The sequence below is a fragment of the Geotrypetes seraphini genome, chromosome 15, assembly GCF_902459505.1.
Source record: "Geotrypetes seraphini chromosome 15, aGeoSer1.1, whole genome shotgun sequence".
NCBI classification, from domain to species: Eukaryota; Metazoa; Chordata; class Amphibia; order Gymnophiona; family Dermophiidae; genus Geotrypetes; species Geotrypetes seraphini.
Genome location: NC_047098.1, coordinates 38873982 through 38898167, shown reverse-complemented (window position 1 = coordinate 38898167; position 24186 = coordinate 38873982). Strand labels below are relative to the sequence as shown.

The 24186-nt window shown below is 39.9% G+C and overlaps 1 protein-coding gene across 1 annotated transcript in view; it reads right to left on the bottom strand.

Moving 5' to 3' along the window:
- AKAP10 (A-kinase anchoring protein 10) overlaps positions 1-24186 on the bottom strand; it is a 109227-nt gene that overhangs the window by 64059 nt on the left and 20982 nt on the right. The window contains exons 3-4 of the mRNA XM_033922735.1: positions 23167-23349; positions 21686-22228 (exon numbers count right to left, since the gene is read on the bottom strand). Coding sequence (XP_033778626.1) covers positions 21686-22228; positions 23167-23349 — 726 coding nt within the window. The remainder of the gene's footprint in view (positions 1-21685; positions 22229-23166; positions 23350-24186) is intronic.

Genomic DNA, 24186 nt, shown 5'->3' with positions numbered 1-24186 from the left:
TAGGAAATAAGTCCCTCAAATGGTGCAGCGCCTTTCCTCTGATCTGTGCCTCCAGCAGCACTGCCAGCGTCTAACCACACCTACAGCCATACAACAGAGGGTCATCCTTAATAATGCTTAAGCTCTTCTCTGAAGACAGAATATAAAGAGCTTTCTATTAATATCAATACTGTAACTTCCACACAGGCACTCAAGATTCCTTATGAAATCAGAAAGTTACATCCCGAGGCTGTATAAATGCCACTCGCCTCTGCTTAGTTTAACATTACTTAACCAGACACCACCCTTGGTTTCAGCCTTCTAGAGATAGATAAAAAGCAGTACATTTTTCCCTCCACTCTACAGTAACATCCCATGAAAGGAAACAAGATTATCATAAATAAGAGCTAAATAAAGAATGCTACCTAAACGCCATAATTTTTGCTCCCTTGTATACCATGTAGGCTTCTGAAATAGGCAGATTGGGCAATTCCCTCCGTACATTTGATATAAAACAGAATGCAAAATAGATTCACTATATACTTGCTGGAATTTAAAGTGAAGGGTGTTATGCAAAAGCCTGACAAGTCCACATCAGGAATCAACTGAGATTTTCTTACCAACGTAGTTTTTCATAGGACTATATACATTATCTACTTACTTATTTTTGCTGAAAAATGAGTCAAATCCTCAAATTAGCCATTGAAAAATTTTATTGTGTCTTTGGCTTTGTGCAAATCCTGTTAAGACCACAAGAAGTAATCCCACAGGAAAATTTTAAAAAGGCTAATACTCTAATATATTAACAATTTCATATGCATAATATTTTTGTATCTGCTAACTACTGCTACAATTAAATGTTAAAGAGATAATTTAGGTTAATTGAATTAATTTGTAGTGATAAGTTCATGGAGTAATAGATGTTTGGGCCTATGTGCAAAATACTAAAACACAAAAGTGTTATGTTAGCAACTTGAAATAAACTGTAACAAAAAATTAAGGACTCCTTTTACAAAGCTGCGCTAGGGCCTTAATGCGCGGAATAGTGCACACTAAATTGCCACGCGCTAGCCGCTACCGCCTCCTTTTGAGCAGGCGGTAGATTTTCTGCTAGCGCGCGCTGAAATGCTTAATGCACCTTCGTAAAAGGAGCCCTAAATGTGCAAAAGGAGAGGAATTTGTGAATGGAAAAAGGACAGACAATACTGCTGCAGTCTATTGACCTGGTTATGGTTGCAAGCCCTGCTGTATGATTGGTTTAAATGACCAGAGCAAGCAAAAAATCTTTTCAACAAAATCAGAGATCATCTATATCTGCAAGGAATGCTGCCATAGAGGAGACCTACAGGGATGTTGTATAGAAGTCCCACCTCCAGTCTGGCAGCCAAACTTGCCAAAGAGGCAAAAACACATAGTAATACATTTTTAAGGTACATCAGAAGCAGAAAACCTGTGAGAGAGTCCATGGGATCGCTGGATGATCAAAGAGCAAAAGGGGCACTCGGAGGATAAGGCCATAACGAACAGATTAAATGGATTCTTTGCTTTGGTCTTTACAGAAGATGTAAGAGATCTACCTAAACTGGAATTGGTTTTCAAGGGTGATGATGTGGAGGAACTGAAAGAAATCTTGGTGTACCTGGAAGATGTACCAAGCCAAATTGACAAGCTAAACAGCGATATATAGCCTGGACTGGATGGTATACATTGTAGGGTACTGAAAGAGCTCATGCATGAAATTCCTGATTTGCTGTCAGTGATCTGTAACCTGTTGCTAAAATCGTCTGTAGTACCTGAAGATTGGAGGGTGGCCAATGTTATGCCAATTTTTTTTTTTTATTATTTTATTTATGTTAGAAAAATACAATATAAAAATACAACAAGGTGAGAACAACTGACATTCAGCAAACCAGAAAATCTACCACGTGGTTTCTTCACAGAGACAACAGTATCCAACAAAGTCAAACCAGGACCACCCTCCTTCCCCCCCATCCTCCCTGCACTCCAGTGTCAAAAATTCAAAAGAGCACTTCAAGCTCCAAGGGACAAACTGTCCCAAACCGGAGCTCAAATAGCCCTGAATTTTCTCCAACGACCAGGACCACAGTGTTTGACATCCAAATATTCAAATTTCAACAAAGTGAACATTTCATTTCTCCACATTATAATGGTAGGCACCTCAGCCTGCCACCAGAGCAGAACAATACATTTTCTGGCCAACAAAGAGGCTTTCTGCAATAACAAAGAGTTACCCTTAGATAATCCCAGAGAGGAAATTTGGGAAAAAAAGCATAACATCTGCCCACAGGGGAAGTCTCTTGCTCATGATTGTCTGAAGATACAGCCCCACAAACGACCAGAAAGTTTGCAGGCGATCACAAGACTTGCCAATTTTTTAAAAATGGGTTACAGGGGAGATCTGGGAAAATTACAGATCAGAAAGCCTGACTTTAATGCCGGGAACAGTGGAAACAATTATAAACAGTAAAATTATGGAACATGTAGACCGGGGGTGCCCAAAAGGTTGATCGCGATCGACCGGTAGATCGCGAAGGCAACACAAGTCGATCACGTTGCCTTCGCATTCTACTTGCTTCCCAAGAGCCAGATGGACCCAAAGCATCCTGGCGGTCCTCGCGTGCCCGGCAACTCCACTCACTTCCTGCACAGAACAGTCAGTCAGTCTGCGCCCCTCCCCCCCACCGTCCTACCTTCTCTCAGGGATTCCCAGGCCAGCCCTGAAGCTATCCCCTCTGCCATGAGCCACCCCATCGGAAGTAGGAAGTTGCATCAAGTGGGGGGGAGAGCAGGAAGGGCAGAGAGCGCGAGCTCCGGGGGATCAGTCGCAAGCACCCTCGGGAGACGGCGGTGCGGAGGGTAGAAGTGGGAGGAAAGAAGAATTCGGGGAGGGGGGGAGGGAGAGAACCGATTGAACGCCTCTTCGATTCATTGATGTCCCCGGGGTGGACTGTCCTTGGAAATACATGGAGAAAACTCACGTTCCGTGCAGCAGTTTATGACAGGTAGTGTTTGTGGCTCCTAGGGGGAGGAGGGGAGTTGGTGGTTTGGAGGCCTGTCCCCGATGGTGGCAGCGGTTTGGAGGCCTGTTCCCCGATGGCGGCGGCGGCAGTGGCTTGGGAGCAGGCAGGGAGACAGAAAGAAGGGGGATCAGGAAGACAGAAAGAAAGGGGGAAAGGAGAGAGAAAGACAGACAGAAAGAAAGAGGGGCAGGGAGACAAAGAAAGACAGAAAGAAAGGGGGGACAGGAAGACAGAAAGAAAGGGGGCATGGAGAATGAAAGATAGACAGAAAGAAAGGGGGGCAGGGAGACAGAAAGAAAGAAAGGGGAGGGGGCAGGGAGAGTGGAAGAAAAAGTTGGCGGAGGGAATGAGGTCTGGAAGCATACAGCAGGCTGAAAGAAGGGAAGAAATATTGGATGCACAGTCAGAAGAATAAAGTGCAACCAGAGACTCATAAAATCATCAGACAACAAAGGTAGGAAAAATGATTTTATTTTCAATTTAGTGATCAAAATGTGTCCATTTTGAGAATTTATATCTGCTGTCTATATTTTGTACTATGGCACCCTTTTACTAAACCGCAATAGCGGTTTTTAGCGTAGGGAGTCTATGAGCATTGAGAGTAGCGCGGGGCATTCAGCGCAGCTCCCTGCACTAAAAAACGCTATCGTGGTTTAGTAAAAAGGGAGGGGGTATATTTATCTATTTTTGTATAGCTGTTACTGAGGTGATATTGCATAAAGTCATCTGCCTTGACCTCTTTGAAAAAACCCCCGGAATATAAATGATAATTAACATTTTCTCTGTGTACAGTGTACTTTGTGTTTTTTTAAATTTTATTGTTGGTAGATCATTTTGATTTGGTCATTTGAAAAGTAGCTCGCAAGCCCAAAAAATCCGGGCACCCCTCATGTAGACAAACATGATTTAATAGGACAAAATCAGCATGGGTTTAGCCAAGGGAGATCTTTCCTCACCAATCTTTCCTTGATTGCTTCTGATGGTTTTGGCTGTGCATGGCTGGGGCAGTGCAACATGCAGAAAGTGTTCTTATAGGGGCCATCGCGGGAGCGGACTGCTGGGCACGATGGACCACTGATTCTTATGTTCTTATAATTTGCTTGACTTCTTTGAAAGTGTGAATAAACATGTGGATAAAAGTGAGCCGGTTGATGTATTGTATCTAGATTTTCAGAAAGCTTTTCACAATGTTCCTCGTGAGAGGCTACTGAGAAAATTTGAGTGTCACGGGAGAGGTGGCAATGTTCAGTTGTGGATTAGGAATTATCATAAAGAAAACAGAGGGTAGGGTTAAATGGCCATTTTTCTCAATGGAGGAGGATAAATAGTAGAGTGCCATAGGGATCTGTACTGGGACCAGTGCTATTTAACCTATTCATAAATGATCTGGAAAATGGAATGACGAGTGAGGTGATTAAATTTGCAGATGACACTAAACTGTTCATTGTTAAATGCAAGCAGATTGTGAAAAATTGCAGACAGACCTTAGGAAATTGGAAGATGAAATTTAATGTGGACAAGTGCAAAGTGAGGTACATTGGGAAGAATACCCAAATCCTAGTTACCAGATGCTACCTTGGGGGTCATTGTAGACAATATGCGGCGGTGCAGACACAAAATCAAACAAGATGCTAGGAATTATTAAAAAAAAAGGATGGTTAACAAGACTAAGAATGTTATAATGCCTCTGTATCACTACGTGGAGTGACCTCACCTTTAGTACTGCATTCAATTCTGGTCGCCGCACCCCCCCAAAAAAGATATAGCAGAACTAGAAAAAGTTCAAAGAAGAACAACCAAGATGATGAAGGGAATGGAACTCCTCTCATACGAGAAAAAACTAAAGAGGTTAGGGATCTTCAACTTGGAAAAGAGACAGCTGAGGTGAGATATGATTGAAGTCACAAAATCTTGAGTGGTGTACAACAGGTACAAGTGGATCAAATTTTTAGTCTGTCAAAAATTACAAAGACTCAATGAAGTTACAGGGAAATACTTTTTAAAACCAAACAGGAGCTCAATTACCCTCAATTATATTGGATCATTTACTGTTTTATTACCCGATACTGATTTTTTGGAAGTCGATTTGAGGATATAATAATAATATTTTTAGAATTTGCGATCCCTTTGACTTATGAAGTAGTGATTTGTGGTACAGTGTTGCATGTAAAAGATCCCTTAGACAAATATAAAAAAAAATGTCTCTTTTTAATTATGACAAGTACAGCTGTACAATTGATTACACACAACTGGAAAAATTGGGATTGTCTTAACTTCGCATTCTGGTGGGCAAATTTATGTTTAATATATAAATATGAGAAAATAAATGCTGATTTGTCAGGGAATATAAAAAATTTTAAATTAATATGGGGCCCATTGATGTCTTTTGTAGACTTATTATAGGTTTGATTTTTGTTGACATATTAATTGCACATCTGGGGGGAGGGAGGAATATAAGTTTTAAATGAATTTTTATCTTTCTTGAGGGTATTGGGAGGGAGGGTATTTTTGAGGATTGATAAACAGTTTCTGATTGTTTAGAAATGTTTAATTTATGGTTATGACATGTATAGTGAATTTTTTAAATTATAAAAATTTTATAGATACTTTAAGGATAATGGTTGGGTAAGGTGGGGGAGGGGTATTGATCTGTTTGAATCTTGCAAAAATATTAAATGATGTTTAAAGTGTAAAATGTGATTTTTTTTTCTATCGTTTTCACTTATTGAAGTATTAAAAATGAATAAAGATTTATAAAAAACAAACAAACAGGAGGTAATATTTTTTCACTCAGAGAATGGTTAAGCTCTGGAACATATTGCCAGAAGTTGTGGCAACAGCAGTTAACATAGCTGATTTTAAGAAAGGTTTGGAAAGTTTCCTGGAGGAAAAGTCCATAGTCTGCCATTGAGACAGACATGGGGAAGCCACTGCTTGCTTAGGATCGGTGGCATGGAATGCTGCTACTATTTGGGGTTTTGCCAGGTACTAGTGACCTGGATTGGCCATCGTGAAGACTGGCTATGGGGCTAGATGGACCATTGGTCTGACCAAGTAAGGCTATTCTTATGTTCTTATGTAATTATACATCATATTGCGTCGACTCCAAAATGAAAATGGGGAACCAACAAGCTGCAGCTGACCATTTCAGGTGTGTGGACTTAATAGGTTCTTGCATGGGTTGTGTCAAGTACTAATTTTGTAATGTGCAGTATACCTGGCATAGATGTGAAATTTTTAACACTTTTATAGTGTGATATAATACAGCATAAAAACACAATTTCTAGAACAGTGGTTCCCAACCCTGTCCTGGAGGACCACCAGGCCAATCGGGTTTTCAGGCTAGCCCTAATGAATATTCATGAGAGAGATTTGCATAGAATGGAAGTGAGAGGCAGGCAAATCTGCTCCATGCATATTCATTAGGGCTATCCTGAAAACCCGATTGGCCTGGTGGTCCTCTAGGACAGGGTTGGGAACCACTGTTCTAGAATGCACATTAAATTAGGACTTGTTTCACTAAAGGCATCAAAAATGAAAGTTGTCCAGAATTTAGTCAACAGATACATTCCTGAAGCTCACAGACACTTCTACCATCAGATTGTAACTAAAGACAGTTGAAACGGAAGAGGACTATGAATGGAGGATGTAAACTGTGCTTCTTTATTAGCACAACTATTGCATTATTAATCAGACATTAATATTTAGACAAAAATGTTAAGAAACTTTAGACAGTAGTCTTCACGTTCTAACATGATTGTTACATGTCATCAAAGTAAATATAATCTGTGAATGATGGCTATCATAGGAAAAGTCTAAATACAAGAACTACTTTTGCCAAAATTTGAGTTTTGCGACTTATCAGATTTTTGTGCAAATGCCTTTCAATATTAACAAGTATTCATAGCTTTTTATCCAAGCGTAACACTTAGTTTCTGGGAACTTGCTGAAATCAGGACGTCTCAAATCTGTCCTGGGATCCAGCCACTTGTGATTTTCAAGATATTCAGAATAAATATTCAGGAGATACATTTTCATATCCACATTTCACTCCAGTGCTAGCCACTTTTACCTCCTGTGTCTCGTGCAATTCATCATGCATTTCCTGAAAACCAGCTCCAAGGCAGGTTTGGAAAACCCTGGCTTAGAAACATCCACCTTTACTAATTAATTTGCATCAAAAAGTTCTCTCATACTTTCTATTGTAAAGTCAGTGTGCCTCATGCAAGATCCAACAACTGCCAGCAAAACAATAGCAGTTGATAACAAGCCGATGCACTGGTATGGGGTCTGTAGTGAAATTCACGTTCATAGCTTACATGCAGAATGCGGAAGCTTCCTTGTGAAGTACAAGATTGCCCTGATGAGGAACTTCGGTCATTAAGCAATAGGAGAAGAAAATAAGGTCATTGCAAAACCAATTATTAGAAGGAAGATTAAGCATCACTGGGGTTCTTTTCTGTCTCTGCACAGAAAAAAAATTACAAAATAAAACCCTAGAAAGACATGCATCGATATAACTTATAACAAATTAAATGTTTTCACTGAGGCTCTAAGGATTTGAACTCATAACCTCCCTGCCACAAAGATGACGAGAAGCTCTGAGAATCTTTACCTACCTCTTACCATGTTCCTACCTCACACCCTGTAGCAGTCTTTCAGATTGCTATTCCAGCATTGGGGGGGGGGGGGGGGGGGGGGCGCGTTGGGCCTTTTATGACAATGCTAGGAAGCTGGAAATCTGCTGTAGCAAGTCCATTCCTAAAAAAACCCACCATGGACCCAGACAATCTAAGCAGCTATAGGCCAGTCTCAAATCTCCCATTTATTTCAAAAATACTAGAAAAGATTGTACTTGCACAACTCTGAGACTTCATGGAAACAAACACCACCCTCTCCAACTTCCTATTAAGATTCAGGAAACACCACAGTACAGAAATGGTGCTTCTAGACATCGTAGATGAGTGCTGGAAAATCCTTGATGAGGGGAAAGACGCTCTGTGGTCCTATTAGACCGGAGCACCGCCTTCGATACCATTCATCACTCGCTCCTCCTATCCAGACTATACTCTATCAGAATCCATGATGTCGCACTGGCATGGTTCTCCTCCTTCTTAAACGAAAGGTCTTAGAAAGTACTACTGGAACCCTCCTTATCGGAGCCAAAACCTCTCGACTACGGAGTTCCTCAGGGTGCACTATTATACCCCACTCCTCTTCAACATATATGTCAAACCAGTACTAGACATCGCAGAAAAACACCAAATCAAAATACACTCGTATGCAGACGACATATAGCTCTACCTTCCCCTAGGTCAACACCGAGATGTACAAATGAAAAAACTTCACTGCTGCCTAACAGAAATAAAAAACTGGATGACTGCAAATAAACTACAGCTCAAAGCGTCAAAAACAGAACTTGTCTGGATACATAAAGACTCCTGCGAATACCCCTGCCCATCTCTTTCATGGGGAAATGACACCCTTACAGCCAAAGACAAAGTCCGCAGCCTAGGAGTGATTCTTGACTCAACCTGTCGCTCTCAGACCATGTATCAAATTTAGTATGTTCATCCTTCTATTACCTCCGCCAACTAAAATGCATCTGTGCTTACTTTTCAGAAAATAATAAAAATAATAATTTTACTTTTATATATCACCATACCACAAACAGTTCTAAGCGGTTTACAAGGGAATTGACTGTATACAGACAGCGACATTACAGAGAGCTTTCAAAATTACATTGGCATGCTAAATTTAGTCAGGTTTATCTGGAAGTGTTTTGGAAGTACACCAGGTTGAGGTACATCAGGTTGAAGTGGGGTCAGAGAAATTTGTCAAAGAGATAAGTTTTTATTGACTTCCTAAACGTTTGGTACGAAAGTGCATTTGAGATGAAGTTGGTTAAACATTTATTCCATTTGCCTGCTTGGAATGATAGTGTTCTATCGAGGTGATTTCGCCCAGCTACTATACGCGTTTGTACTATCCCACTTAGATTACTGCAACGCTCTACTAGTAGGTTTACTAGCAAAAACACTCTCCCTTCTGTCTACAAGGTGTGCAAAACACCGCAATCCGACTCCTAAAAAACTTGGGCTTCCGCAACCATGTCACCCCTGCACTAACATCCATGCACTGGCTGCCTATCCTAAAACAATGCACCTTTAAAGCCTTAGTGCTAGCTTTCAAGACTTTCCACAAAATGACACCAAACTATAAAATTACATCCCCAACTGATCACTGAGATCCCAAACAGAAAAACAGCTGGTCCTGCCACCAGGCTGCTCACTTACATCCGAGACAGCCCAAAGACACTCATATTCTCATTACATACCCAGAATGTGGCACATAATCTCCCCCATCCATTAGATCACTTGACAGTCTTTGGAACTTCAGAAAAGCCGTGAAAACCTTCCTCTTTACAAACCCAGCTCCTTGAAGACCCACGTCTACATCCCGGATGGATGAAATCCCAAAGACACCTCCTAATATACCAAACGGAATCTCGCTAAAACTCGCATGCCACCGCAAATATAACCTGAATTACTACCACATTCTTTGACAACAAGGATGCATCCACCTGCAAAGAAAAGCTATTTCACTTCCAAGTATATCTACACTGAAAATGCTGCAATTTAAACCACCCTATGTCCACTAAGTCTGCATGTTATGTCTATACTGTAATTGCTGTAAAGTCTGTATTGTCTCACTAAAATTTATCCTACCCATACTATGAATGTACTCCTGTAACCTGTTCTGGGCTCCTTTGGGAGGACGGGCTAAATAAATGACTAAATAAAATAAATAAGTCCATCTGCATTCTTTAGAGGTGGCCTCCCAGGTCCATTCTAATGTACTTGGGCCTCAGCGCCTCTTACTCCATGCTCTATCCAACTACTTACCAGGAGCTCGGGAGTTTTGCAGCCAATCTGCATATCCTTTCCTGCATCCTCTGCAGTGTCTTCCTTCCTCCAGTTTCACCCCGACCTACATGAATTACTCTTCCTATCCTGCATTCCATCTAGCTGCTTGCCAAAACAAGTACATGCCACACTAATGCTTTCTCTCCCCAATCTTATTGCCTATCTGAAGCCACTATGGGGCTCATTTTCAAAGCACTTAGACACACAAAGTTATAGGTTAGCTCAGGGGTGAGCAACTCTGGTCCTCGAGGGCCAGAATCCAGTCGGGTTTTCAGAATTTCCCCAATGAATATACATTGAAAGCAGTGCATGCAAATAGATCTCATGCATATTCATTGGGGAAATCTGAAAACCCGACTGGATTCCAGCCTTCGAGGACCAGAGTTGCCCACCCCTGGGTTAGCTCCTTTGTGTATCTAAGTTTGAAAATAAGCCTCTATATACCTCAAAGACCATACTGCCCTTTCTTTAGTTTGGTCACCTCCTCACCAGTCACTTTGCTTACTGCCCTCTCCTTAAGCTTCAATGTTTTCTTCCTTTCATTCAACCATTTTCAACTTGCTGTGGAATTCTCAGGACAGATTTCTGAACCCTGTGTGAGCCAAAGTGCAAGCTCAGGTACTTTTACCATTTTACCACAAAATTGTCTTACCAGCATTGAGAAAAGCAGCATCTCTGAGAACATCTCATCTTTGTCACTGTCATCATGAACTCTCCCTACTCTACTTTGTATTGTTCTGTTTCTTCTCCTCCTCTCATCTGTCAATCATCTCAAAATATCAATCCCAAACCTAGCCCTCCAAATCAATTCTCACCCCACTTATGCAGATGTTTAACTTCTTTATTGGTTTTATAGACCGCCCTTAGCTTTTAACATCATTACCTGGTCTTCTAATCCCACTTCTATCCATCTACTCACTCACCATCATCCTTTCCATCCATTATATCCTCAACCTATCAGTTTCCATTGTAACTGCTCTTTATAGTTTATTTATATCCCACTTTATACAAAGCGGATCACAGCAGAACATACACAATTATAACATCTTTACATACAGTATGAACTAAATACAGACAATCAGAACATGCCAGCGATCAGCGCTTAAAGTTACCATAGAAACTCAGTTCCCATACTTCATCCTGCAAATAGAAACCTCTTCAATAATTTCTTAAAATTATACAGATTTCCCTGCTCACGTATATATGTCAGAATCTCATTCCATGCTTTTGGTCCTATACAGGAGAACATACTTGCTTTGGACACTTTCAATCGTAGTTGTTTAACTGGTGGAATATACAAATCTGCATGTTCCACAGAACGCAACTTTGGAAGTGTAACATATGGCAGAATACTATCCACTAAGTACTTTGGAGCTAGTCCATGTACACAGAGATACACTATTACCAGCAATCTGTAATATATCCCGTACTCTAATTTCAGCCAATACAGTTTAGTATAGTATTCTGACACATGCATTTCAGGCTAGTACAATGAATTCATGTTGGAATGCTTTTATTCCCCAAATTCAGTCTTATTATCTATTTTGAAAAATTCTTAAAACTTATCTGTTTGATAAATATGTGACTTAATTGCAATTTGTATTTTCTGAAAAACATTTGATGCTCATGTATGTAATTCACTGTTTGTCCAGCCTCTTCTTGTTGTGAACCACCTTGAACTGATGGTTTGGCTGTATATAAGAATAAATTATTATTATTATTATGTTCACGCCTCCCCTATCTAAACAGCAACCTAACAACCAAAATTTGTGCAACTTGCAAAGCGCACAGAGTTGAGGCCGGTATTCCTAGAAGAATGAGGTTACAATAGTCAAAACATGACAGTTTGCAAAATGGTTTTAAAAGTACTGCCTGACAAATACAATCTAAGGGAACTCAAGCAAAAGTAATTAAAAAAATATTTTCATTATTATTTGAACATGACTTCTAAACGTCAGGCAGGAATCGACAATGACACCCAAATACTTGACCTCAGTAGAGATTTGTAATGATGTGTCAAGGAGTTCGACCGAATCTGGGACGCCCATACCATGTGTGATATATCCTCCCAAAAACATATAACCTTTGTTTTCTGTACACTCCATTTTAACTTGTTGCAATCCATTCAGCCCTTTACCCCCTGAATCACCAACTTTAATCGCTCTTCAGCTCCCCTAAATTGTCCCTCAATGGGGAAAAAACGCTGGATGTCGTTGGCATAAAGTCTACAAGAGACCCCAAAATGTTGCAACAGTTTACAAAGTGGCAGAAGATAAAGGTTAAAGAAAACAGCTGAGAGCATGTATCCCTGCGGTACTCCTGTCAGCACCTCATTGCACTAGGAAACTTCCCCGTTTACCAATACTTTCTGCTGCTGACGGTACAAAAATGATGAGAACTATTTTAGAATCAACCCTCCCAGACCGCAGCTTTTCAATCTCTCTAACAAAATTTGATGGTTCAGCATGTCAAAGGCCACTGGAACATCCAGGAAAACAGATAAATATTCTTTTCCACCATCCAGCCCAATCCACAATTCATCCAGCATCGAAACCAACAAAGTCTCGGTGCTGGATGACTATGGAATGTGGTCGTCAAGGACATTATGTTCCCGCAGGTGCCTTTCAAGCTGTAGATAAACCACTTCTAAAGGATCTTTGCCAGCACTGGCAACGAAGCCATAGGATGGAAGTTGCTGATTTCCCCAAAACCTACCTGCCTATCCTTGATTATTGGTTTAATGGTCACGATTTTTAACGCATCGAGTACCATCACTTTTTTTAGAATAAGATTCATCAATACAGGTAATACTTGGGGTAATCTTACCACTAAGGCTTTGTAAAACTCCCAGTGGACAGATGTCCCCTAATACAGCAGACGAAACTGCAGGCACACAGAATCTCACTAACTGTCAACTCATCTACATTCTTAAATGATTCCCATGTTCCATTCACATCCAGATCTACATTCCAGTCCCTCACCACTAGTGAAATACTTTGGATAATACATGCAACTTTTGATACAAAAAAGGTTAAGCTCATCAGCAGTGAATGGACACATTAGGTCCTCTCAAGCTTCATTTCAACTAAACCATTTTACAAGTTGAAACAACTCCCTTGGCTTGCCCAGGCTATAATTGCTGATAATAACCCTGCCCGAGTCGTGACCCTATACTCATTTAGATACAGCATGAATCTTTCTTTGAGGTCCTCTGTCCTCCTGTTCCGACATTCTTGTTCAGTCTTTCTCAATTTTCTACGCTGTTCCATGAGTTCAACAGTCATCCATTTCATTCTTTCATTCTCAGCTCTCACAATCTGCTCTCACATTGGGGCTACCTTATCTAACGTGGCCTAAGAGATGCTTGCCACTCTTGCAGTGCAGCCTCGGAACTAGTCATTACCACATTATCCAGTTTCTTTCCCCATTCCTGCCATAACTCCATCACCTCAAACTTGATTTTGCACAACCTTCTGCCTTCATCTTCAGCAATACTCCTACTAATATGAATGCATGGTCCATCCAGGGCTTAAATTCACTGCACAATCCAATCACATCCACATGCTCCTTTGATGTAAACACTAGATCTAATATGTTACCTGCAACATGTGTCGAACTGTCTACCCACTGTTTAAATCCCAACACCTACATTGCCTCAAAAATATGTCTTTAAACGTGCTGTGATTATAGCACTCCTCAAAAAACCTTTGCTAGACCCTACTTGTCCTTCCAATTATCATCCCATTTCCATTCTCTCTTTCACATACAAGTTATTTCTCTGTGCTGTTCATCACTGCTATCTTGACTTTTTTTTTTCATCTCAAGCTATTCTTTTGCCCTTTTCATTCTACAGAAATAGCCTTTGCCAAAGTATCAAGTGACCTGTTCTTGACCAGATCCAAAGGTCATTTACTCAGTTTTCATCCTTCTTGACCTATCCGCTGCTTTTAGTTTATAGAAACCTTTGATATACTGCCTATCAATAGATATTGTCTAAGTGCTTTACACGTTAATTAAGTATAAAACAAGAGGAAGAAGTGGAAAGGAAACAAAAGTTGGCCTAGGTTACAAATCATTCATAATTATATTTAAGTATAGAACTAATAGCAAAACACTACAATAAGATTATTTATTAACACCAGCTGCATTTAAATCTTATGCCCTCATTCACACACAGTTTTAGTAATTCCTACAATAAATGAAAATTCTTAATCTCTGATTTGTTCCATTTGTCTCTCTTGACTAGATTAAGTTCTGTTGAGCAAGGATTGTCTCGTTTGTGTAGAGTGTTGCAAACATCTAGTAGCACTATAGAAATATAATTAATAGTAGTAAAAGGCTTCATTCATGCTTTATACCTGTGGTTAAAAATCTTGGTGAATAAGACCCAAAATGAGAAGCTCCTTAATAAAAACATTTTGCTCGATTTAGTGGTCTATACATTGTTAGAGTAAATAAAGGATGCCCAGACACTAATTATGACATGTAATACAAGAGCCAATAAGTGCACCTGAAAAGACAGGCTCCCTGCTTACCATCCATCCATATTTTGGGGTATTCTGCAGTGCAGTAGTTGCATGGTGAACTTCTGGAAGCCAGCCTATATCTTAGTCACTAGCCTGCCTATCAGAGGGGAATAAGGGAACTCGTTGTTCATAAAAATGACCAAAGACTCCACTGACTTGACACAAGCAGGGGACAATCAAATGACTACAAAGCTTGGATTGTTTTACTTAAAATGTTCATTCAAATGAAGGGAGGGGAACCTTGCACATCAATTCCTGCTGTACCCCTTTTAAGTGTAGCTCAAAGTCTTGCACTAACTATTTAAAGTTCCACAGTTAATGAAACAGTAAGTAGAAAATACTCTTAACTGCAAGAAACATTATTTCTGTATCAGTCATATGGAAATAGTAAACTGGACCTTATGCATTTTCCCCAGAATTACTCATTTTTCAACACAAATATAGTGACACTAGAAAATGCAGCCATAGTAACAAAATAACACAGTATACGAAAGCAGATAAGGATCCGCATGGTTCATCTAGTCTGCCCAATAAGGTGGCCAGTGCTGCACCTGCTGCTCCATGCAGGTTAAACTCAATCATGATCAAATACCGCCATCACAAATAGGGCAGTCACACAATCACCGAAGAGTGGTTTTATAATTTTGAACAGTGGGAAATAACGTGACAATGTGAATAGGGAACAAGTGTTTCTGACCTGTTCCTGGGCCCTATGCCACATCGCTAATCATCCAGCTGTTTCTTTTTATCTTCAGGCACTCGGAATATGCTCCTTAACTCCTTTTCCTTATGGACAGATTTCTCACCAATTCTGGGAGTGGGATGTCCGGCAAATCTACTAAAAAATCTAAGGAAGCACAAAGAGACTAGGCCAAGAAGATGGCAACGACGCCTACAGCAGCCCCTGTAGAACAGCCAACTTACCCAACTATCGAGTGCAGTTTTTTGTGCTCTGGAACCCCAGTTGGAAAAGCTATCCGGTCAAATGGGACATCGCGAATCGCTACTGGCTGACACTATTAGACGCATGGGAGAATTAGAAGGTTGAATGTCGGCACTGGAGGATTCCTCTCATGTGGCAACTCTGGTTTTGGCAGCCCTGGAGCATCAGCTCGCTAATCTCAGTCTAAATTAGAAGACTTAGAAAACTGCTCCAGGCGGTGAAATCTGTGGTTTGTTGGCCTGCCAGAATCGCTGCCTGAACAACAACTGGGTACTCTCTTAGAACGTTGGCTGCAAAAAGAACTACCATAACCTGATGGCATGGGCCCATTTGCTTAGAAAGGGTGCATAAAATTGGCCACACAGCAGACGATCGGCACAGGCACCACATTGTTATTGTGAAGGTGCACAATTATCTACACAAGGTTGCCTTGCTCTGACGATACTAGGAAAAGCGAGACACTCTACATTATGAGGACCATTGGATCCAAATCTTTCAGGATTACTCTCCAACTCTGCAATCTCGTCAGAAAAGATTTCATCCTTTATGTGCCATACTTGCAGAGAAGAAAATACGTTTTCTTTACCCTGCGATTTCAAAAGTTTTCTCTGATGGCTCTTGGAAAGTGTTTGATTCTGTAGAAAGGGCATAATCTTACTTGGACCAAATGAACAAGTATTATCTAGCTCTTGCTAATGACTTCCTATTGCCTGTGGGTCTTTTTGTATTCATTAGCCTCAACTGTTCAGATGTTGCTTAGTTTTTAATCTGCTTTTTGTTAATTGGGCATGTTCATTTGCTTATTGGAGGTGCGGCGTAGGGTCCCACACGTCAACTGTGAATCTCCCCTTCAGCGTTCTTGTCAAATGTTGCCTTTATTTATAAAAGTGTGTGATAAATGGAAACTATGTAGGGCTTTGCAGTCTTACTTGTGGCTGGGAAAGAGGGTGTGGCTTTCATATTCTGTTATCAGTACTCCAGCAGCCTATGGGGACTTGGGCCTCTTAAACATCCGCTACCTCACAGTGGCGTGCGCCATGAGGCACATCAGTGGTATCGATCTGCCTAGGACTTTTCTGCAACTCATCTGGAGATGTTTCTTATGAGACCTATTCACTTCAGTTGTTATCTGCATGTTTTGGGACTTCAGCCCACGAACATCATTTACATTTTCATATACTTTCCTCTGCTATTATTTGCTGGAGATGGACATCTCGCCGTCACCATTTCTCAGTTAAGACCTCACCATACTTGGCCATCAGGAATAACCCTCAGTTTCCAGCTGGTGTCTCTTCCCCAGCATTTCTATACTGGGAAAGGAAAGGCATCAAATACTTATTTCATGTCTTAACCAATGAGGGCAAAGTGAAGCCTTTTTGCAATGTGAATTTTGCAATGTGAATTTTGCAACGTGAATTTTCCTTCACCGATATTGACATCTTCCCCTACTTGCAAATTAAACATTATGTTACTAGTTTGCTTTGGACAGGATTTGATGAAGGTGTTCAAGAAGAACTGGCAACTCTTTATACCTTAGTTGCGCAAACAAAATGCCCCTATTTTATCATCATAGAGCTCTGCAAGATTAGTCTCCTGAACTCACTTATCGTAATTATGCACATGCATGGCAGGTAAGAATATAAGAATTGCCACTGCTGGAGAGTGTTTTCCCCTATAACAGCCACTCTCTGAAGCTACTTTTAAGGTCTTTGTTCTTGTTATTCAAAAGGTGACTGATAATGCTGCTTGTTGGGAGATATAAGTTTGCTCTTCACCTACATATTTCTCCTCGGAGAGTACACGTCGGGCATCGCTTCCACTGCTTGTTGTCCTAAATGTGGATCCCCGGATGCTACTTTGGGACATATGTTCTGGTTACATCCCTCAATACGTTTTGGGAATTTGTTGCTTCAAGCCACATCTTCTCTCTGGAACAGTGGAGTAAAACTAGAACCTCAAATTTTATTTGATTTTTTTTCTCTGCAATCTCCCACTCCTTCAGGCTATTCCACATTTCTAAAGCATGCGGTCCTTCTTGGCAAGAAGGTTATTCTACTCAAATGGCTGGATAAGGATGGTCCTTCTATACAGCAATGGAGATTACAGATGAATACCCTTCTTAAAACGGAATGCACCCAGATATGAAAAATGGACTCAGTTACAGGGAAGCACTTTGTGCGAACTTGGTGTGCTTTTTGGAATTCCTTTTCTCCTGCTGTAAGGAATCATATTTTGAACTTTAAAAAACTTTTTTTTTTCTCTTTCATTTGTTGTTTCACTGTTTGGATTGGGAGGGCGATTAGGGGTGGTACAGGTTCTCTTTTGTGGAAATATCTGAGCATTTGTTTATGGATAAACTGCTTATGTTTCTATTTAATGGACTGCACTTATATGTTTGCAGTTTATATATGTTTCTTCACTTTTCTTGCTCAATAAAGGATTTAAACATAATTTTGGATAGTCTCATTTAATTTTCAATATTTGAATAAACCAGCAATCTACAGTAAATGTTTTGCTATTTACCCTTAGGTGAATGTGACACACAAAAAAATGCACACTTGCTCTTGATCTCTCTCTGCTATCCTCAGTTCACGGACTTTAGAAGGCTGCCCAGCAACGGTCCTGTTTCCTAACTGTTGGGAGTTGCCATTAAAGCCCACTACTGCCCATCCATAATTGGGACAAAGACAGTAAAAATTTCCCCTTTTTTCCATATTATGGATACAGACCATTGAAGTCTTCCTGGAACTGGCCTTACTACCGGAATAACTGTCTAACTACCAATAAGCTTTTGCTTTGATTCCTTCCTTTTACCATATAAGGATTCTTTGGGATTCCATCACAGATTTTGTCTCCAACACTTCCCCCAGATTCTGGCTGTCCACCACCACACCCAAAGAAGACAGAAACCAGAGAACATTAATAGCTCTGCAGACTACAAAATGCATGTACTACTTTTCTCTCTTAGGAGAAAAAAAAATGAACTAAAACTGCCAATGCTGAAGAAAAAAATAAAAAAAACCAATTAACTACAGGAAAAGGTGGTAATTAAATCCATTTATCTTCCAGCAGCAGTAGAGACTCAAAATATTAATGAGTATTTAATTTATATATATCCAAGATGAAATTACTGCTTTAATATTACTTTCAATATTTTCTTTTGCTTTTGATTTTATAGGTCTGAACATAAGCCAGTATATTGTCATAAAGTGTCCATTGCAATGATTACTGTTTTTAATAAGACTATCATCTTTCTAAATTTGCTCTGCTTGTATATTGATCACCATCAGGCTCCATAAACCATATTTGCACTGACTTTTAGGTACCTCTACTGTGTCCTTAGGGTCTATCTTCAGCATTCTACCAAATATTGTCTCTTAAAAACCTTAACTGAACAGAAATTATAATAAAAATCATTTTCTTATGGAACATATTAAGACACCAATCTTCTGCATATTTTATATGAGGGGGTGCTGAAAAGTTATCAGTCCAACCAACCAACTTCCTAAATTCTGAGCATTATTTTGCCACTGTAGCGGAAAAGAGTGTTATCTTATTTCATTAACTGCCAATTTGCAGAAACAAAATTCTATGTTTGACGTTGTTTCAGATCATCGATTGAACCATGTCATTCTCTTCTTGGTTGGGCTGAGATATTTTCAGCACCCTCTTGTAACATGAAGTTTCAGTGTCTGGTAACCAGAGCTGAGATTGTGATGTCATAATGCCTCATTCCACCAATAAGAGCCAACCTCATCAGTGACATCACAATGGCTTGGTTGTCCTATACTTGCCTCACTTTTATTACATATGAGAGGGTGATGAAAAGTTCTCAGCCCAACCAACCACAGCTTCCTAAATTCTGAGTATTAGTTTGCCACTGTAGCTGAAAAAGAGTGATATCTTATTTCATTAAGTGCCAACTTGCAGAAACAAAATTCTATGGTTTTGACATTGTTTCAGATCATCGATTGAACCATGTCATTCTCTTCTTGGTTGGGCTGAGATATTTTCAGCACCCTCTTGTAACATGAAGTTTCAGTGTCTGGTAACCAGAGCTGAGATAATGCCTCATTCCACCAATAAGAGCCAACCTCATCAGTGACATCACAATGGCTTGGTTGTCCTATACTTGCCTCACTTTTATTACATATGAGAGGATGCTGAAAAGTTCTCAGCCCAAACTTCCTAAATTCTGAGCATTATTTTGCCACTGTAGAAGAAAAGAATGTTATCTTATTTCATTAAGCACCAATTTGCAGAAACAAAATTCTATGTTTTGACATTATTTCAGATTATCGATTGAACCATATCTATATCATTCTTTTCTTGGTTGGGCTGAACTTTTCAGCACTCTGAGTAAAAATCTTATTTACATATGTAGCTTTGTTGTCAGGACAATTTTCACTTGAACTCACAAGGAAGCTTCTGTGTTCCACGTGCAAGATGAGCATGGATTTCAGAACAGACCCCCATACTGTGCATCGGCTAGTTAGCTACTGCTATTATTGGATCTTGCTTGAGGCACTGACTTTACAGCAGAAAATGAGAGCACTCTGATGATCCATATTAGTAAGACTAGGCATTTCTAAGCAAGAGCTTCCCAAACCTGTTCAGGGGAACCCAAAGCAAAGCAGATGTTTCAGGATATCCAAAACATAAATATGCATGCACTGGAGACCCAGCATGTTCACTGTGGATACCTTGAAAACCTGACTGGCTGTAGGATAAGTTTCTGAACACTGTCCAGCCTCTAGAGGTATGAGTCGAAATATATGTGCAGCATGACAGCGCAGGTACTTTTACCTGTTACAATCAATTAATGTAGTATTTTGTCACACTCAGAAAAGCAGATTTGCTAGGTCACTTTTTTTATTTTTTTTAACAGTGAGGAGGGAGTTGGAGTGCAACAGGGAAAATTGAAGAATTTTATAGAGGTGTAGGAGTCATTGACTAAATACTGTAAAGAGGAATAATTTAATTTATTTTATTTTATAAACAAGTAAATGTACACATCCTGGGGGGTGAGATAAGGGAGGGAATGGAATTTTATGAATAGTTTCATGAAGGTTTGATTTATTTGTTTGTATATTAGTTGGGAGGGAGGGGGAAATTTCTTTATTGTAGTAATATTTGAAAGTTTTCTGTGCTTACTATACAATGTATATATATGTGATTCATTTATGGCGCATTTGTAGTTTGAAAATCAATAAAGAATTTAAAAAAACAAACCAGTGAGGAGGGAGTTGGAGTGCAGGGCAAACACCACATGGGAGTACAGGGGATGGTCATGGAACTGGCACTAACTACCAGCTGTACTCAAATAGGCACCCAGGAAGCCTAATCCCCCACACTCAATGGAATCAGCCGAGACAAAACAGGAGCACAGGCAAGCCTCATGGAGATAAGACTGCGCTACTATGAGCCGGCCATTCAACACAGCAGATGAAACCAGGAGCAGAGGAGAGACCATCCATCCGCCTGCGGAGATAAGAGAATATTGAAATACCATCGTATATATGACTTTGTGCTCTTTAACTCTGCCCGATGGTGGATGGACACCACCCACTTGTCTCTGGATTCATCTACTGCTGATGACAAGGAAGCGGCATTCCCAGATGTGAGAGAGTGACTGATATATGTTAATGCCTTCCCCCCTAGTCCTCTTGTCAATTTTGAAGGACCTTTAAGCAACACATTAATATAACAACTAATGACAAAAAATGAACAACTGGTCCAGTCTGTTCAGAACTAGATGCATATCTTTTCAGGATCAAACCAACAACTCTCTCCAGTGAAATCCTGTAAAATGTTTAGGACTAAGAGGTGGTTTTAGACCCTGTAAGCATAACACCCCTCAAAATGGTTTTCTGTGAAGGTCAAACATGAGAAGAAGACATCCACTCTTTGTTAATGTAAAGTCTAAGGAGCCCTTTTACTAGAACTTAGTAAGTACTAAGAGAATTAGCGCATGTCCTATTTTATTCCTATGAGCCACGTGGCTCTTAGCATGAGCTAAACTTTAATAAAAGGACCCCTAAGAGCTGTTGTGTGAAGCACATTCAGCCTCACCATATGCAATCTGTGGCTTCACCATCCTGGGATAGAGAAAGCAGCATTTCATTCTTAAATCACATCAAGCCTGATGCTAATTGGACAGGAAGCATTTATTGCTTTTGGGTGAAAAAAAATTAAGAGGAAGCAATTATATTTGAGAAGCTTCCTTTATGTTAAAATGCCCTTTTTTCAAGGAACATGTTACCAACTTACTTTTCATAAGCTTTCCTGACAAGTCCTTTAGTGCAGAAGAGGGACTGCTAATGTTTGATACTGTAAGCTTGGAATATTCCGACTCATTTTCTGAAGAAGCAGACTGGGTCTTGTAAGCTGTCAGGTGAAAGTCACCATCCTGGCCTGAAAGTGGGTGGCTCCCAGCCAGGCTAAGTCTATTAATCAGATTTGTCTCTTTTGCCTTTTCCAGTAGTGATTGGACTGTGCTGGAATCCTCTATTTGCTGTTCAAGCAACAGGGCCGAGGATGATATTACCGAGTCAGGTCTTTTCAGGCAAGGGGATATTGGCTCTGCCAAAGAGCTGTGCTTAACGGTGTTCAAACTGTGTGCTCTGATTCGGGACCATGTGGTAGAGCGAAAACTTTCAGCCTCTAGCCAAAATTTAACCAAATGTTCCATTCTACGCAGTTCCATAAACTGAATAAAATATGGAAGCGCTATACTGTCCAGCAGCACCTGCTCCAGGGTCTTCGATAGGCTAGATTTGGTCTCTTGAGCCTTAAAATTTAGACATGATCGACCTAAAATTAAAAAAATATATAGTTTATAATTTAAATTCAACCCTTAAACAAGGAGGATTACAGCCATACATACATAATTAAATCAAATAGCAGCAAAAGCCAAGACAAAACAGACATGGCAAAATCATCAAAAGTACCAGTTCATATAAAAAGCATCAACCATCATACTTCATGTTACAAAACAGATGGAGTTTTAACAGTTTTTCAAAACTACACAGATTTTTTTTGTTGCCTGATGTATATTGGACACTTATTCAACTCTGCAGGTCTCGCACATGGAAAAAGTACTAGTTCTCATAGTTTCTAAACGTAATTTATTATGAGTAGGAATAACCAAATCACAATGTACAGCAGAACGCAATGGTCAAGAGGACATATAGGACGTCACACAATCCCGTAGGTATTTCAGGGATATAACTTCAGAATGCTTAATAATTAATACTATTACAATAACTTAAAATATAAAAGAGGCAGCATAATTTTTATAAATGCCAATTACTCTCTCAGTGGAACACTTGTATGTTGACTAGTCAGATTTCTGCCTCCTTAAAGGTTACCTGTTATGTATTTCAGTGAAAGATTAAAATTTTCCTAATGTAAACATACAATATATGGTAATATCACATTCATTATCTCAGTCAATTGTGTTTAAACCACCCAGATCTTCAGTGGCACCACTTTAGGCTCAAAACATTTCATTGCCCAAAGCTTTACGTTTCTTATCGTCACTGGATCCTTACTTTCCTAGTTAGGTGTCAATCTTATTTCAACATTATCTATTTTATAGCTTACTAACTTTAAAGCAAGCACTTAGCCTATCCCTATATGAACCTAAGCGGCTTACAATGTAAACATACATAATCATTTACAGAATCAATAATAACATGTTCCCACCAAATCCTCTCAACTTAATAAAACAACCATCAGAAGCCATTTACCTAAGTCTCCAAAATGAGCAACCTCCATGTGAGTTGGCTGCTTCTTAAGGGCAGCTGTTCTGCTACTAGAATAGGAGTCCATGTTGGCAGAGATTGCATTGATTGCCACATGACTTGGTCCGGCGGCCTCCAGTAAAGCATGGTTTTTTGTACTTTGTATTGGGGAATGCAATGGTGTTGCACCTGAAAAAAAAAAAAGCAGTTAGCATGAGACAGGATATGCAGTATTTGCTGCCTACAAGATCCCTTCGCAGAGCCCCATTCCCTTAGGTGGAGAAGCTCACAAAACATTCTCGGTTCATCACCAAACACAACACAGGGTGCTCTTTAGATTTGTCACCTCTGCTGGAGTATGCATTTCTGTACTTGGAAGATAAGTTTGATATATCTTGTTTTATGTTCACCGGTCATTTTGTCACCCTAAGACAGTGGTCTCCAACCTTTTTCATGTAATATTCACAGAATACGAGAAAGCTCTGAGAGCCACCAAAAGATTTCAAGCTTACACATACTACTAATTTTGTAATCTGTCTTGACCTGCTTGTTCAGACTGAGTATTAAATTTAAATATTTTAATATCAAGATTGATTCTATAACCCTTCAAGGATATACTGTTTTTCTCGCTCCATAAGACGCAGAGTGGGGAGAAGACGCTGAAGGGAAATGGGGAACAGAGAGCGAGGAGAAGACGCTGAAGGGAAATGGGGAACAAAGTGTGGGGAGAAGACACTGGAAGGGGAGAAGACAAAGATGCCAGACTATGGGGGGAGTGGAGGGAGAGGCACAGTAACAGAGCAAATGGAAGATGCAGAGAGAAGACAGACAGTGGATGGAAGGAATTGAATGAGAAGATGAGGAAAGCAGAAACCAGACAATAAAGGTAGAAAAAAATTTCTATTTATTTTCTTTTTTTGCTTTAAGATAAAGTAGTATATTAGTTGTGTTGATAAAAATTTATAAACAAAGCCCTGCCAGCTGAACATCTCTTTCTCTAGTTCAGCAGCCAGAACTTTGATTTAT